The sequence below is a fragment of the Oncorhynchus tshawytscha genome, unplaced genomic scaffold, assembly GCF_018296145.1.
Source record: "Oncorhynchus tshawytscha isolate Ot180627B unplaced genomic scaffold, Otsh_v2.0 Un_scaffold_3409_pilon_pilon, whole genome shotgun sequence".
NCBI lineage: Eukaryota > Metazoa > Chordata > Actinopteri > Salmoniformes > Salmonidae > Oncorhynchus > Oncorhynchus tshawytscha.
Window position 1 is genome coordinate 255001 of NW_024609786.1, and position 17012 is coordinate 272012.

Here is a 17012-nt window from a genome sequence, read left to right on the forward strand (position 1 = left end):
TCACTCCTGCTCCCTCCCTCCCGCCCTCCATCCCTCCTCCCCTGCTCCCGCCCTCCCTCCCCCCTCCCTCCCTCCCTCCCTCCCTCCCTCACTCCCTCCCGCCCTCCCCTCCCCCTCCTCCCTCCCCTCATCCCTCCTCCCTCACTCCTGCTCCCTCCCTCCCTCCCTCACTCCTCCCTCCCTCACTCCTGTTCCTCCCTCCCTCCCTCCCTCCCCTCACTCCCCTCCCTCCCTCTCCCTCCTGCTCCCTCCCTCCCTCCCTCACTCCTGCTCCCGCCCTCCCTCCCTCACTCCTGCTCCCTCCCCTCCCTCCTCCTCACTCCCTCCCTCCCTCCCTCCCTCCCTCCCTCACTCCTGCTCCCTCCCTCCCGCTCCCTCCCTCCCTCACTCCTGCCCTCCCTCCCTCACCTCCCTCCCTCCCTCCCTCCTCCTGCTCCCTCCCCCCCCCTCCCTCCTCCTGCCCTCCCGCTCCCTACCTCCCTCCCTCACTCCTGCTCCCTCCCTCCCTCCCTACCCCCCCTCCCTCACTCCTGCTCCCTCCCGCCCCCTCCCTCACTCCTCCCTCCCTGCCCTCCCTCCCTCCCTCCTCCCTCCCTCCCTCCTCACTCCTGCTCCCGCCCTCCCTCCCTCACTCCTGCTCCCTCCCACCCTCCCTCACTCCTGCTCCCGCCCTCCCCTCCCCCTCCCTCCCTCCCTCCTGCTCCCTCCCTCCCGCCCTCACTCCTGCTCCCTCCCTCCCTCCCTCCCTCCTCCCTGCTCCCTCCCTCCCTCCCTCCCTCCCTCCCTCACTCCTGCTCCCTCCCTCCCTCCCTCACTCCTGCTCCCGCCCCCTCCCTCCCTCACTCCTGCTCCCTCCCCCTCCATCCCTCCTCCCTCCCTCCCTCACTCCCTGCTCCCTCCCGCCCCCTCCCTCCCTCCCCCCTCCCCTCCTCCCTCCCCCTCCCTCCCTCCCTCACTCCTCCCTCCCTCCCTCCCTCCCGCCCTCCCCCTCCCCCCCCCTCCTGCTCCCTCCCTCCCCCTCCCTCCCTCCTCACTCCCTCCCTCCCTCCCTCCCTCCCTCCCTCTCCCTCCTCCTGCTCCCTCCCTCCCTCACTCCTGCTCCCTCCCTCCCTCCCTCACTCCTGCTCCCGCCCTCCTCCTGCTCCCTCCCTCCCCCTCCCCTCACTCCTGCTCCCGCCCTCCCTCACTCCTGCTCCCGCCCTCCCTCACTCCTGCTCCCTCCCGCCCCTCACTCTTGCTCCCTCCCGCCCTCCCTCCCTACCTACCTCCCTCCCTCACTCCTGCTCCCTCACTCGCCCTGCTCCCGCCCTCCCTCCCTCCTCCTGCTCCCTCTTGCCCTCACTCCTGCTTCCTCCCGCCCTCCCTCCATATATCTGCAGAAGGTTCCCTCTCTCCCCACCCCTCCCTCAGAGTGATGGAATGTAACAGGGGAGGAGAGGTGAGAGAAGAGGTGAGGATACCTTCCCTCCTCCAGCTGCTCTGTCTCTGGAACCTATTACCTCACACACACACAATCGTGGTGTGTGTGTGTGTGTGTTTCTGCTCTTAGGGAGGGGGTAAAACAGTTGCGTCAGATTGCTCACTTGTACACACACACATCAACACACACCAACACACACCAACACAACATAACCTAACCCTGTGAGCTACTAGCATGACTTTCCAGACATGATCTATGCTCCGAGACAGACAGAAAACATGACGTCTATAACTCATCATCATCAAGAGTGTGTGTGTGTGTGTGTGTGTGTGTGTGTGTATGTGTATGTGTGTGTGTGTGTGTGAGATACATGGAGAAAGAGAGAGTAGACAAGTTGTGAAAGGAACAACTGGGTGATAGTGTAATCAGCTGCAGGCTGAGGATGAGGCAGTACATTGTGGGGGAGGTCAGTACATTGTGGGGGAGGTCAGTACATTGTGGGGGAGGTCAGTACATTGTGGGGAGGTCAGTACATTGTGGGGGAGATCAGTACATTGTGGGGGAGGTCAGTACGGGCTGCACACTGGTTCTGATTAAACACGGAGAACTCTGGAGCACACACACACACTCTCACACACACACACAATACAGCAGTATCCTACTGACCTCCCCAGCCAACCTCCATACTAACAGTTGAATTATAAGCATCAGAAGGGATCTTGGCTCATGCTGGTCTAGTATGTGATTTAATGTGTTGTCTCTGATTTCTCACCACTCCCACCCCACCCAAACCAGCCAAAGACCAGCTCCAGGCCCACCCATTCCCAGACCAGCTCCAGCCCCACACAGCCCCACCCATTCCCAGACCAGCTCCAGCCCCACACAGCCCCACCCATTCCCAGACCAGCTCCAGCCCCACCCATTCCCAGACCAGCTCCAGCCCCACCCATTCCCAGACCAGCTCCAGCCCCACCCAGCCCCAGACCAGCTCCAGCCCCACCCATTCCCAAACCAGCTCCAGCCCCACCCAGACCTGCTCCAGCCCCAAGCCCACCCAGACCCAGACCAGCTCCAGGCCCACCCATTCCCAGACCAACTCCAGGCCCACCCACTTCCAGACCAGCTCCAAACTCCCCAGCCCCAGACCAGCTCCAGGCCCACCCAGCCCCAGACCAGCTCCAACCCCACCCAGCCCCACCCGGACCAGCTCCAGGCCAGCCCTGCCAAGCCCTACTCCAGGCCAGCCCTACTCCAGGCCAGCCCTACCCAGCCCCACCCCTATCCAGCCCAGTTCCACCCCTACCCTACCCAGTCCAGCTCCACCCACAACCAGCCCAGCCCCTATCCAGCCCAGCCCAGCTCCACCTCCACCCAGCCCAGCCCCATCCCTATCCAGCCCAGCTTCACCCCCACCCAGCCCAACTCCAGCCCAGTCACTGCTGCTATTGACTGAGTCTTATCTGTTAATTGGAAAAGCAGGTGGAGGGAGACGAGCCTGGGACAAAACACTCTCAGTAATCAACTAAAGCTCAGAAAGAGAAACACATTTCACACATCAATGAGCACTGTCTGACTCCAGGCAAGGCTGTGTGTGTGTTAGGCTTGGGCGGTATCCAGATGTTCGTCATCCCAACCTTCTCTCATCCCGGGATTTACGGTATAACCGGCACAGCACACAAGGGGGCGCTAGAAACACAAGAAAAGCCCATTGGGCCTCTAATACCAGGATGCTAACAAAATTCGCACAAACAAATAGCTATATCACATAGATGCTGTTAGCTAAACGCTAATGAGCGAAAACAAACATAAACTAATCGCAAATGCAAATCCTGCTCATAAAGTTACACAAGCATAGCTAGAGGAGCAGAGGGGAGAAGAAAGGTAGAAGATATAAACGCTAAAGGAAGCACAGGGAGAGATTTAGCAGCAGTACAGAAAACTCATCCAGAGATCTTTGATTTCTGGCAGAAAGCCATTATAAGATATCGGGTGGCAAACATTTAATAGTGAATTGGAGTGTAAATTCATCTCATGTGCGCTGCAGAAGAGAGACTCATGTGTTCTGGGGAACTACGCTTCATAATGTAAAATAATGTGACAGCTGAAATGAAGAACACAAACAGATCTTTCATACGCCTGGAAGGTCGAGTCATTAACATAATCTATAACGATTCATCTATAACGAATCATCTTTAACTAATCGTCAATAACAAACTAGATAATAACAGATATTTGTCTAACATCTATATCTAATGACCTATAACTAATCATCTGTAACTAACTAACAAACCATAACAATAACTAATAATCATCAATAATAACCTAATACCAAATCACTGCAATTATTTATATTATATTAAAAACTGTCTGGTTCAGGCCCCGAATGCTGATTGGCTGACAGCCGTGGTATATCAGACCGTATACCATGGGTATGACAAAACATTTATTTTCCCTGTTCTAATTACATTGGTAACCAGTTTATAATAGCAATAAGGCACCTTGAGGGTTTGTGATATAGGACAGTATATCACGGCTAAGGGCTGTATCCAGGAATAAGAATAGCCCTTAGCCGTGGTATATTGGCCATATATCACACCCCCTTGGGACTTATTGCTAAAATATAAATTGGTTGGTTTGAGGCCTGATTGCTGATTGGCTGAAAGCTGTGGTATATCAGACTGTATACCATGGGTGTAACAAAAACATTATTTTTAATGTTCTAATTACCTTAGTAACCAGTTTGTAATATCAATAAGGCACCTCGGGGTTTGTGGCATAAGGCCAATATAGCACAGCTTTAATAAAGATATGGTATTAGTCTGTTGTAGGTGATTATCTCTAGACTATAGAGGATCTGTTGTAGGTGATTATCTCTAGACTAGAGAGGATCTGTTGTAGGTGATTATCTCTAGACTATAGAGGATCTGTTGTAGGTGATTATCTCTAGACTAGAGAGGATCTGTTGTAGGTGATTATCTCTAGACTATAGAGGATCTGTTGTTCACTGTAACATGGACAATAAAGCACAGTTTTAAAAAGATATGGTATTAGTCTGTTGTCGGTGATTATCTCTAGACTAGAGAGGATCTGTTGTAGGTGATTATCTCTAGACTATAGAGGATCTGTTGTAGGTGATTATCTCTAGACTATAGAGGATCTGTTGTAGGTGATTATCTCTAGACTATAGAGGATCTGTTGTAGGTGATTATCTCTAGACTAGAGGATCTGTTGTAGGTGATTATCTCCAGACTAGAGAGGATCTGTTGTTTGTTGTAACATGGACAATAAAGATGGATTACCAGCTATAGACTCACCCCTCCAGGCGGACATCAGGCAGGGTTCTGTTGAATGCGATCATCTCCGAGGCCATCAGGTTAAACTGGTTGATCTTAAACATCTCCTTCATCTTCTCTTGGTTCTCTTTAGAAATCACCACAGGTTTACCTCCTTCTCCTGGACCCTCCCTGGGACGCAATACTGTATCTACAACACCACAGAGAGAGAGAGAGAGTGTGTGTGTGTGTGTGTGTGTGTGTGTGAGTATGAGTGTGCAATGTGTTTGTGTGTGTGTGCTCACCGTCCCTGCCTGGCAGGCCCCTCTCCCTCTTGTCATCACACTTGTTACACTCGCTGAAGTAGAGCAGGATGAACATGTCCAACATCACCCACACCAGGGAGGTGGCCAGAACCACCTTACAGTAGGCAAACCTCCGCATCCTAGAGAGACAGAGAGACAGGAGACAGGAGAGAGACAGAGAGAGGAGAGGAGAGAGAGAGAGGAGAGGAGAGAGAGAGAGAGGAGAGAGGAGAGAGAGAGACAGAGAGAGGAGAGAGAGAGACAGAGAGAGAGAGAGAGAGAGAGAGAGAGAGAGAGAGAGAGAGAGAGAGAGAGAGAGAGAGAGAGAGAGAGAGAGAGAGAGGAGAGAGAGAGACAGAGAGAGAGAGAGAGACAGAGAGAGAGAGAGAGAGAGAGAGAGAGAGAGAGAGAGAGAGAGAGAGAGAGGAGCGAGACAGAGAGAGAGAGAGAGAGAGAGAGAGAGAGAGAGAGAGAGAGAGAGAGAGAGGAGAGAGAGAGAGAGAGAGAGAGAGAGAGAGAGAGAGAGGAGAGAGAGAGACAGAGAGAGGAGAGAGAGAGAGAGGAGAGGAGAGAGAGAGAGAGAGAGAGAGAGAGAGAGAGAGAGAGAGAGAGAGAGAGAGAGAGAGAGAGAGAGGAGAGAGACAGAGAGAGCGAGAGAGGAGAGAGGTAATAAGATGAACACCAGGAAGTTAACCTCAGACTTCCTCATTATGTTACAGAGAGAAAGGGCTAGTCACAAACAGCACAATCATACACCTTACACTCTTAGAAAAAAAGGTGCTATCTAGAACCTAAAATGGTTCTTCGGCTGTCCCCATAGGAGAACCCTTTGAAGAAACATGTTTGGTTCCTAGTAAAAACCCTTTTGGTTTCCAGGTGAACCCTTCTGGGTTCCATGAAGAACCTTTTCCACAGAGGGTTCTACATGGGGACAGCTGAACCACCATTTTGGAACCCTTTTTTCTAAGAGTGGAACAATTGAAGCTTTCTTTCTCTCTCTCCCTCTGCCTCTGTATCTCTCCGTGTCTCTCTCATTTCTCTGCTGACCAAAACACACACTGTCCTAAACTACCTGTCCTCTTCCTCTCCCATCTCTTATCTGCCGTGTGGTTAACACACCCTGTCCTAACCACCTGTCCTCTCCCATCTCTTATCTGCCGTGTGGTTATCAGTTCTCTCTCTAGAGGTCACCTCTTCATTTTAAGAAACAGCCCAAAACAAGCACAGTATAGTCTCTCTCTCTGTCACTTCCTGTGTGTGTGTGTTCGTGTGACTCAGCTACCTTGTCCCCTCTATGTGCCTTTCTTTCTATTTCATTTTCTGTTCACTCACCATCTCTCTCTCTCTCCTCTAACTGTGCAGTGGTCTCCTCTCTCTCTCTCTCTCTCTCCTCTAACTGTGCAGTGGTCTCCTTTCTCTCTCCTCTAACTGTGCAGTGGTCTCCTCTCTCTCTAACTGTGCAGTGGTCTCTCTCTCTCTCTCTGTCTCTCTAACTGTGCAGTGTCTCCTTTCTCTCTCTCTCTGTCTCTCTCTCTCTCTCTCCTCTAACTGTGCAGTGGTCTCCTCTCTCTCCTCTAACTGTGCAGTGGTCTCCTCTCTCTCTCTCCTTTAACTGTGCAGTGGTCTCTCTCTCTGTCTCTCTAACTGTGCAGTGGTCTCTCCTTTAACTGTGCAGTGGTCTCCTTTCTCTCTCTCTAACTGCAGTCTCTCTCTCTCTCTAACTGTGCAGTGGTCTCTCTCTCTCTAACTCTCTCTCTAACTGTGCAGTGGTCTCCTCTCTCTCTCTCCTTTAACTGTGCAGTGTCTCCTCTCTCTCTCTCTCTCTCTAACTGTGCAGTGGTCTCTCTCTCTCTCTCCTCTCTCTCTCTCTCTCTAACTGTGCAGTGGTCTCCTCTCTCTCTCTCTCTCTAACTGCTCTCTCTCTCTCTCTCTCTAACTGTGCAGTGGTCTCCTCTCTCTCTCTCTTTAACTGTGCAGTGGTCTCTCTCTCTCTCTCTCTCTAACTGTGCAGTGGTCTCTCTCTCTCTCTCTCTCTCTCTCTCTCTAACTGTGCAGTGGTCTCTCTCTCTCTCCTTTAACTGTGCAGTGGTCTCTCTCTAACTGTGCAGTGGTCTCTCTCTCTCTCTGTCTCTCTCTAACTGTGCAGTGGTCTCTCTCTCTCCTTTAACTGTGCAGTGGTCTCTCTCTAACTGTGCAGTGGTCTCTCTTTCTCTCTCTCTCTCTAACTGTGCAGTGCTCTCCTCTCTCTCTCTCCTTTAACTGTGCAGTGGTCTCCTCTCTCTCTAACTGTGCAGTGGTCTCCTCTCTCTCTCTCTCTGTCTCTCTCTAACTGTGCAGTGGTCTCCTCTCTCTCTCTGTCTCTCTCTAACTATGCAGTGGTCTCCTTTCTCTCTCTCCCTGTCTCCTCTCTAACTGTGCAGTGGTCTCCTCTCTCTCTGTCTCTCTCTGCTTTAACTGTGCAGTGCTCTCCTCTCTCTCTCTCTCTCTCTCTCTAACTGTGCAGTGGTCTCCTTTCTCTCTCTCTCTGTCTCTAACTGTGCAGTGGTCTCCTCTCTCTCTCTCCTTTAACTGTGCAGTGCTCTCCTCTCTCTCTCTCTGTCACGTGCCTCTCAGGTTTCAAGAGGAGGAAAGCCATTCTGCAGTCAGCCTGCCAACATCTCCTCCCCTCTATAGAGTTCACAGTGAATGAACAGGCCAGGCTTCCTCAGGGCCTACAGTTACCAGAGACGATATTTCCTCCTAAGAGCTCAGGAGCTTGACCTTTAAATGTTTCATTTCATCAACGGTATAGTACAGCTTGATACGCTTTTGTCTCCTCTTCTACCTCTCCCTGTCTTACTCTATCCTCACTGGCCCCTCCACTGGGCAGAGTACGGTGGCCTGGTGGAGAGAAGTGTGTGTGTGTGTTTAAGAGGATGTGTGTTCGTGAAAGAGAGAGAGTGAGTGTTGTTCATGGATGTGTGTTATCTGGCGCAGCGTGTTCATACACAACGTTGTTACTCCTCACAGCTGAGTGACAAAGCGTGGGCAGAGAGCGACCACTGAATAGGTCTCCTCCTCACTAAAAATACATCTCTGCTACTCTCCTTATTTCTGGCTCATTCTCTCATCTTTAGTCTTTCCTAAACAAACTCTGTTCTTTATCATTTTCTCTCTCTTTCTCCTACTAGCCTTTTCTCTCTGTAACATAATGAGGAGGTTTGAGGTTAACTTCCTGGTGTTCATCTTATTACCTCTCTCTCCTCTCTTTCTCTCTCTCGCTCTCTCTCTCTCTTCTCTCTTTCTCTTGCTCCTCTCTTTCTCTCTCTCTCTCTCGCTCCTCTCTTTCTCTCTCTCCTCTCTCACTCTCTCTCTCCTCTCGTTCTCTCTCCTCTTTCTCTCTCTCTCCTCTCTCTCTCTCTCTCTCTCTCTCTCTCTCTCTTCTTTCTCTCTCTCTCTCTCTCTTCTCTCTTTCTCTTGCTCCTCTCTTTCTCTCTCTCTCTCTCGCTCCTCTCTTTCTCTCTCTCCTCTCTCGCTCTCTCTCTTCTCTCGTTCTCTCTCTCTCCTCTTTCTCTCTCTCTCCTCTTTCTCTCTCTCTCTCTCTCGCTCCTCTCTTGCTCCTCTCTCTCTCTCTCCTCTCTTTCTCTCTCTCGCTCCTCTCTTTTCTCTCTCTCTCTCTCCTCTCTTTCTCTCTCTCTCTCCTCTCTTTCTCTCTCTCTCTTTCTCTCTCCTCTCTCTCTCTCTCTCTCTCTCTCCTCTCTCTCTCTCTCTCCTCTCTCTCTCTCTCTCTCTCTCTCTCCTCTCTTTCTCTCTCCCTCTCCTCTCTTTCTCTCTCTCTCTCTCTCTCTCTCTTCTCTCTCTCTCTCTTTCTCTCTCGCTCCTCTCTTTCTCGCTTCTCACTCTCCCTCACTCTCTCTCTGTCACTCTCTCTCTATCACTCTCTCTCTGTCACTCTCTCTCTGTCACACTCTCTCTGTCACACTCTCTCTATCACTCTCTCTCTATCACACTCTCTCTGTCACACTCTCTCTGTCACTCTCTCTCTGTCACTCTCTCTCTGTCACTCTCTCTCTATCACACTCTCTCTATCACACTCTCTCTGTCACTCTGTCTCTAATGTGGGAGCTGGGCCAATACCAGCTCACACTGACCTCATGTGAACTTCACTGACCTAATACGACATACACACACACACTGAGACACGCACACGCGCACACTAGAGGTCGGCCGATTATGATTTTCAATGCCGATACCGATTATTGCCGAACAAAAAAAGCCGCTACCGATTAATCTGCCAACTTAATTTTTATATATAAAATTATATATACACACACACACACACAAAAACACACACACACATTATTGGAGGACAAAAAAAGCCGATACCGAATAATCTGCCGACTTTAAAAAAAAAAAAAAAAGTATTTATATATAAAACTATATACACACACAAAAACACACACACACACACACACACACACACACACACACACACACACACACACATACACTTTTGTAATAATGACAATTGCAACAATACTGAATGAACAATTAACACTTTTATTTTAACTTAATATAATACATATTATGGCCTTTTGGATGGGTGTTCTTAAGGTGATTCCACAGGTTGGTGGTATTTTTTGATTTAGCCGTTGCTGACCCCATGCTTACATCTTTATCACAAATAAGACACCTTGCTTTCCCTGGTGCCAATTCCATGTAACAGTCCCACACTGGTGCTCTGCTTTTCTCTGCCATCTGTAAAACACACACAGCTCTGAAGTGACAATGATACTGAAGAGTCTGCTTAGGAGACAAATACTCTCAACTGTTTGAATAAAAATAGAGCTTAAGTTACCTGTGATGAATGTTGAAAACAAAAACTGTCATTTCTATATGCAGGAAATCCTATTTTAATAATGGACATGGTAAGAATTGACTATCAGAGTGCGAGTCATATTTCCCATGACACCTTCTAGAAAAATCTGAAAATCAGTTCCTTCATTCATTTTTTCCATAGGATATTTTTAGACTCACTTAAAATAAGGTCTGTGTTTTGTGTGCTTACACCACCGTGCCAATGTTATAACTGTGTAGATATCCATAGGACAAGGTAACTCTGATCAATATTGGCTAAATATAAGCAAAGATCATTTTTGTTGTAGAGTGGATTTATGAAAATACGTTGAGAAACGCTACCTTATCCTAGTGAGATTTACACGGGTATCAAAACGCTGAGGTGGTTTAACCTGCACCCTAACCTGCACCCTAACCTGCACGAAACACAGACCTTATTGGAAGTAGATCAAGACATTCTGTATGGAAGACATGAACAGAGGAGGTTTAAGCCTGAACGAAACACAGACCTTATTGGAAGTAGATCAAGACATTCTGTATGGAAGACATGAACAGAGGTGGTTTAAGCCTGAACGAAACACAGACCTTATTAAGCCTGAACGCAAAACACAGACCTTATTGGAAGTAGATCAAGACATTCTGTATGGAAGACATGAACAGAGGAGGTTTAAGCCTGAACGAAACACAGACCTTATCTGAAGTAGATCAAGACATTCTCTATGGAAGACATGAACAGAGGTGGTTTAAACCTGAACGAAACACAGACCTTATTGGAAGTAGATCAAGACATCCTCTATGGAAGACATGAACAGAGGAGGTTTAAGCCTGAACGAAACACAGACCTTATCTGAAGTAGATCAAGACATTCTCTATGGAAGACATGAACAGAGGTGGTTTAAACCTGAACGAAACACAGACCTTATCTGAAGTAGATCAAGACATTCTCTATGGAAGACATGAACAGAGGCGGTTTAAGCCTGCACGAAACACAGACCTTATTGGAAGTAGATCAAGACATTCTGTATGGAAGGAAGACATGAACATGGAAGACATGAACCGGTTTAAGCCTGAATGAAACACAGACCTTATTGGAAGTAGATCAAGTATGGAAGACATGAACAGAGGCGGTTTAAGCCTGAACGAAACACAGACCTTATTGGAAGTAGATCAAGACATTCTGTATGGAAGACATGAACAGAGGCGGTTTAAGCCTGCACGAAACACAGACCTTATTGGAAGTAGATCAAGACATTCTGTATGGAAGACATGAACAGAGGCGGTTTAAGCCTGAACGAAACACAGACTTTATCTGAAGTAGATCAAGACATTCTGTATGGAAGACATGAACGGTAAAATAATGAAGGAACCCCTTTCAAGTTCAGCCGCAAGTTATTACAGGAATTATAACGCGTCGACTATTTCTCTCTAAACCATATACCTTTGACTATTACGAGCCTGCTGCTGCCTACCACCCCTCAGTCAGACTGCTCTATCAAATATCAAATCATAGACTTAACTATAATAAACACACCGAAATACGAGCCTTAGGTCAAATCCGGAAACTATCACCTCGAAAACAAAATGTTTATTCCGTTCCGTATTGTATCTAACGGATGGCATCCATGAGTCTAAATATTCCTGTTACATTGCACAACCTTCAATGTTATGTCATAATTACGTAAAATTCTGGCAAATTAGTTTGCAAAGAGCCAGGCGGCCCAAACTGTTGCATATACCCTGACTCTGCGTGCAATGAACGCAAGAGAAGTGACACAATTTCACCTGGTTAATATTGCCTGCTAAATATGCAGGTTTAAAAATATATACTTCTGTGTATTGATTTTAAGAAAGGCATTGATGTTTATGGTTAAGTACACATTGGAGCAACGACAGTCATTGATTGATAGTTTTTTATAAAATAATTTTAATGCTAGCTAGCAACTTACCTTGGCTTACTGCATTCACGTAACAGGCAGCCTCAGGTGCTAATCAGGTGGTTAGAACATTGGACTAGTTAACTGTAAGGTTGCAAGATCGAATCCCCGAGCTGACAAGGTAAAAATCTGTCGTTCTGCCCCTGAACAAGGCAGTTAACCCACTGTTCCTAGGCCGTCATTGAAAATAAGAAAGTGTTCTTAACTGACTTGCCTAGGTAAATAAAGGTGTAAAAAAATAGAATTTAAAAAATTAGAATCTGCAAAATCGGCGCTCAAAAATACAGATTTCTGATCGCTATGAAAACTTGAAATCGGCCCTAATTAATCGAACATTGTTATGAGGTTGTCATGGTTTCTCCGTGTTATATGGTTGTTATGAGGTTGTCATGGTTTCTCCGTGATATAGGGTTGTTATGAGGTTGTCATGGTTTCTCTGTGTTATATGGTTGTCATGGTTTCCCTGCGTTATATGGTTGTTGTGAGGTTGCCATGGTTTCTCTGTGCTATATGGTTGTGATGAGGTTGTCAGGTTTCCCCTGTGTTATATGGTTGTGATGAGGTTGTCAGGTTTCCCCTGTGTTATATGGTTGTGATGAGGTTGTCATGGTTTCTCTGTGTTATATGGTGTGATGAGGTTGTCATGGTTTCTCTGTGTTTTTTGGTTGTGATGTGGTTGCCATAGTTTCTCTGTGTTATAAGGTTGTGATTATGTTGTCAGGTTTCCCTGTGTTATATGGTTGTGATGAGGCTGTCAGGTTTTTCTGTGTTATATGGTTGTTATAAAGTTGTCATGGTTTCTCTGTGTTATATGGTTGTCATGGTTTCCCTGCGTTATATGGTTGTTGTGAGGTTGCCATGGTTTCTCTGTGTTATATGGTTGTGATGAGGTTGTCATGGTTTCTCTGTGTTATATGGTTGTGATGAGGTTGCCATGGTTTCTCTGTGTTATATGGTTGTGATGAGGTTCTCATGGTTTCTCTGTGTTATATGATTGTGATAAGGTTGTCATGGTTTCTCTGTGTTATATGATTGTGATAAGGTTGTCATGGTTTCTCTGGGTTATGTGTTATAGGAGTTTGATGAGGTTGTCATGGTTTCTCTGTTATATGGTTGTCATAAGGTTGTCATGGTTTCACTGTGTTGTGTTATATGGTTGTTATAAGGTTGTCATGGTTTCTCTGTGTTATGTGTTATAAGGTTGTCATGGTTTCTCTGTGTTATAAGGTTGTCATGGTTTCTCTGTGTTATGTGTTATATGGTTGTTATAAGGTTGTCAGGGTTCCCTGTGTGATGCGTGTTCAGAGAATGTAAGAGAAAGAGACAGCGATGCTCCAAGGAGGAGAGAAATATATGCACACACACACACACACACACACACACACACACACACACACACACACACACACACACACACACACTGTCCCTCAGCTTGTCTTCTCTGCAGACTGTATTTCTAATCAGGGATGGCAGAGGACACCCCACTATCACTTCCCTGCTCACGCTGGCTCCTGGCTGTGTGTGTGTGTGTGTGTGTGTGTGTGTGTGTGTGTGTGTGTGTGTGTGTGTGTGTGTGTGTGTGTGTGTGTGTGTGTGTGTGTGTGTGTGTGAGTGAGTGAGTGAGTGAGTGAGTGAGTGAGTGAGTGAGTGAGTGAGTGAGTGAGTGAGTGAGTGAGTGAGTGAGTGAGTGAGTGAGTGAGTGAATGAGTGAGTGAGTCAAGAGTGTCTATATTACATATCAGGTTTGTTAGTATTTGCAGTCTCTGACAAAAATAGACTGCCTCTCTGACACAACACAGACAACCCCCCCTCTCTCTCTCTGTCTCTCTCTCTGTGTCTCAAATCCCTCCCTCTTTCTTTTCTCTCTACCTTCTTCATCTCCATTTCCCCCTCCCTTCGATTAACATCCCTCTCTCATCTTCCCTCTCTCATCTCCCCTCCCCCCTCTCCTCCCCTCTGTCATCTCTCCTCCTCTCTCCCATCTCCCCTCCCCTCTCTCATCTCCCCTCCCCTCTGTCATCTCCCCTCTCTCATCTCCCCTCCCCTCCCCTCTCTCATCTCCCCTCCCCCTCTCCCCTCTGTCATCTCCCATCTCCTCTCTCCTCCCCCTCCCATCTCCCCTCCCCTCTCTCCATTACGTTTTCTCCTTTCCAGAGTGGTTGCCATCACTACTTGCCCTCACAGAGGAGATCCCCTCCTCTCTTCCTCTCCTTCCTCCGCTGGTTTAATCCTCCGTTCGAGGGAGATTGCACAACTACTAGGTTACAGCCAGAGAATAATGATCCTCTGAGGCTTGGAGATGTTCACTACTCAATGATTTATGGAGTTGCTATGAGGAATGTGCTCAATGGGATTCTCTGTGTGTCCTGTGTGCGTGTGTCGTGCGTTGTCATGACACCAGAATTTAGAACCCAGTGCATTATCAAGCACACACAAACTGTCATAAATGATCATAGTGTGTTTGTGTGAGCAGCCCACACACACACACACACACACACACACACACACACACACACACACACACTAGGACTTGCACAATTACCATGTAAATGACGGATGAAGACGTCATGAAAATAAATGAACCGTCATAACCGTTAATTATTTGTAATAAAAACAATTCTAAAACAGGTCTGAGTTGGGAATGAACAGCTGACTGAAATATGCATGGTTCCCCGGTTCAAATGTTAAAGATACGAGTGCATCGGCCCGTGGAGCCCAAACCGTTCCAAATGTAGCATGAATCAGTCAGAAAAACCATTCAAACGTTACGAACCGCCAGTTCACTGACATTGTTTACTCACATCATTTTATTTCCCCTCTGAAAATATCTGGAATCTTTTGTGACTTAATAGATGCGTCTTCTCCTATTGAACTAAGCAGGGAATTCCAGATTCCACCTGTGCATACAGAGCACAGCTGCTCACGCCAACCAGAACCTCCCCGATCAAATACTCCTATATCTGCACGGCGCCTTCAGCATTCAAATGCATTCAAATGCATGGAAAATGGCTCTCGCAATGTCAAATCATTAGTTGGGTGACAATGTCATTTGCTGGGTCATTGTTACCAAATGCACAGTAGAAAAGGGTGTTTTACTGACAGACTTGTGTAGGCTACCAGAGTGGACACAACTCACATCCTACAGACTGCACATCTTACTGCTGATTGGGCTTTTAGATGGCCAGATTCACCATGACACATTGTTTTGGTAGTTTTGCTTTCATTTTTACATGAACATGATAAAGTTGTAATTTCCTAAGTAGGACAGCTGCACTGTAGGCCTGTGGTCTGAGTCTGAGCAGGAGAACCCCAGCTCTCCTCCGGAACTTTGCAAACGGTCAAAACCATTGGCTTTTCAAATCCAAAGCTGTGCTATAGAATGAATGTGTTCATGCAACAAATGTTAATGGATCGAATGGTATCGAACACAATCACATCAATTCCTTCCCCTATTCAAACCGAATCGCACCGATACTTTTGGTTTGAAACGTATCGTTCCTGTATCATATCGGAGCCCATGTATCTAGATGTGTGTCAAATCGTGCTTGTAAGGAGAGATGCACATCCCTAGTTATTTGAGTTGAATCAGCAAATCACAGAGTATATTTCCTGCTTTTACTTCCTGTTTTTACTTCCTGTTTTGCTCCTATGGGTACACTCGCAATTCCTGCCAGTCCACCCATCATGCCCATTCTACTCATTCTATTTCTATGGCAGCACATGCAGAGGAGAGGAGAAAATGTGTCCCACAATTATTTTTTTTGCTATTCAGACGGTTATTACAGAGACACAGTTGTTTGACTGACCAATTACTGTCATCTGAAATTCCAGGAGCGTCACAGCCCTAACACACACACACACTTCTGAATCAGTCTCTCTCTAGGACACGGCTATGGTTCAGTTCCAGGTCACAACCTCCTGGGGGTCAACAGCTCAGACTTACTCTAGACACACAGAGAGAGAGGGGGGAGGGGGAGCGGGAGGGAGGGAGGTAGAGGGAGAGCGAGGTAGAGGGAGGTAGAAGGAGGGGGAGGGAGAGTGAGGGGGAGGTAGAGTGAGGTAGGGGGAGGTAGAAGGAGGTAGAGGAGGGGGGAGGGGGGGGGAAGGCGGTAGAGGGAGGTAGAGGGAGGGGGAGGTAGAGGGAGGTAGAAAGGGAGGGAGGTAGAAGGAGGGGGGAAGGCGGTAGAGGGAGGTAGGGGGAGGGGGAGGTAGAAGGAGGTAGAAAGGGAGGGAGGTAGAAGGAAGGGGGGAAGGCGGTAGAGGGAGGTAAAGGGAAGGGGAGGTAGAGGGAGTTAGAGAGGGAGGGAGGTAGAAGGAGGGGGAAGGCGGTAGAGGGAGGTAAAGGGAAGGGGAGGTAGAGGGAGGTAGAAAGGGAGGGATGTAGAAGGAGGGGGAAGGCGGTAGAGGGAGGTAAAGGGAAGGGGAGGTAGAGGGAGGTAGAAAGGGAGGGAGGTAGAAGGAGGGGGAAGGCGGTAGAGGGAGGGAGAGGGAGGGGGAGGTAGATGGGGAGGGAGGTAGAGTGTGGTAGAAGGAGGGGGAAGGTGGTAGAGGGAGGGAGAGGGAGGGGGAGGTAGAGGGATGGGGGGGAGGTAGAGGGAGTGAGAAGGTGTTAGAGGGAGGTAGAGAGAGTGAGAGGGGGAGGGAAGTAGAGGGAGTGAGAGGGGAGGGAGGTAGAGGGAGTGAGAGGGAGGTAGAGGGAGTGATAGAGGGAGGGAGGTAGAGGGAGGGAGTGAGTGAGAGGGAGGTAGATGGAGTGATAGGGGGGAGGGAGGTAAAGGGAGGGTGATAGAGGGAGGGAGGTAGAGGGATGGAGGTAGAGAGAGTGAGAGGGGTAGGGAGGTAGAGGGAGTGATAGTGGGAGGGAGGTAGAGGGAGTGATAGGGGGGGGGGAGGGGGGTAGAGGGAGTGAGAGGGAGGTAGAGGGAGTGAGTGGGAGGTAGAGGGAGTGAGAGGGGGGTAGAGGGAGTGAGAGGGAGTTAGAGGGAGTGAGTGGGAGGTAGAGGGAGTGAGAGGGAGGTAGAGGGAGTGAGGTAGAGGGAGGGGTAAAGAGAGAGAAACTGCCCACAAAGGCAAAATAAAAGCACTGTTAAATTGATTACTGATGCAAAGCTTGGCACCAATGCAAAGTGGAATGAAACACTTCAATCTCAAATCACTCAGGCATTTTAGGACTGGAATCAATACACATTACTGTCACTGTGAGGGTGTTTCCTAGCACCAACACACACCCAACCAGTCTTATAAA

At 48.3% G+C, this 17012-nt stretch overlaps 1 protein-coding gene across 3 annotated transcripts in view; it reads right to left on the minus strand.

The window, feature by feature from the left end:
- The window catches only part of galnt1 (UDP-N-acetyl-alpha-D-galactosamine:polypeptide N-acetylgalactosaminyltransferase 1), a 66229-nt gene that overhangs the window by 22707 nt on the left and 26510 nt on the right, over positions 1–17012 (minus strand). For all 3 annotated transcript variants that reach the window (XM_042318081.1, XM_042318082.1, XM_042318083.1), the window contains exons 3-4: positions 4998–5137; positions 4735–4903 (exon numbers count right to left, since the gene is read on the minus strand). In XM_042318081.1, the coding sequence (XP_042174015.1) occupies positions 4735–4903; positions 4998–5136 (308 nt within the window). In that variant the 5' untranslated portion in view covers position 5137. The remainder of the gene's footprint in view (positions 1–4734; positions 4904–4997; positions 5138–17012) is intronic.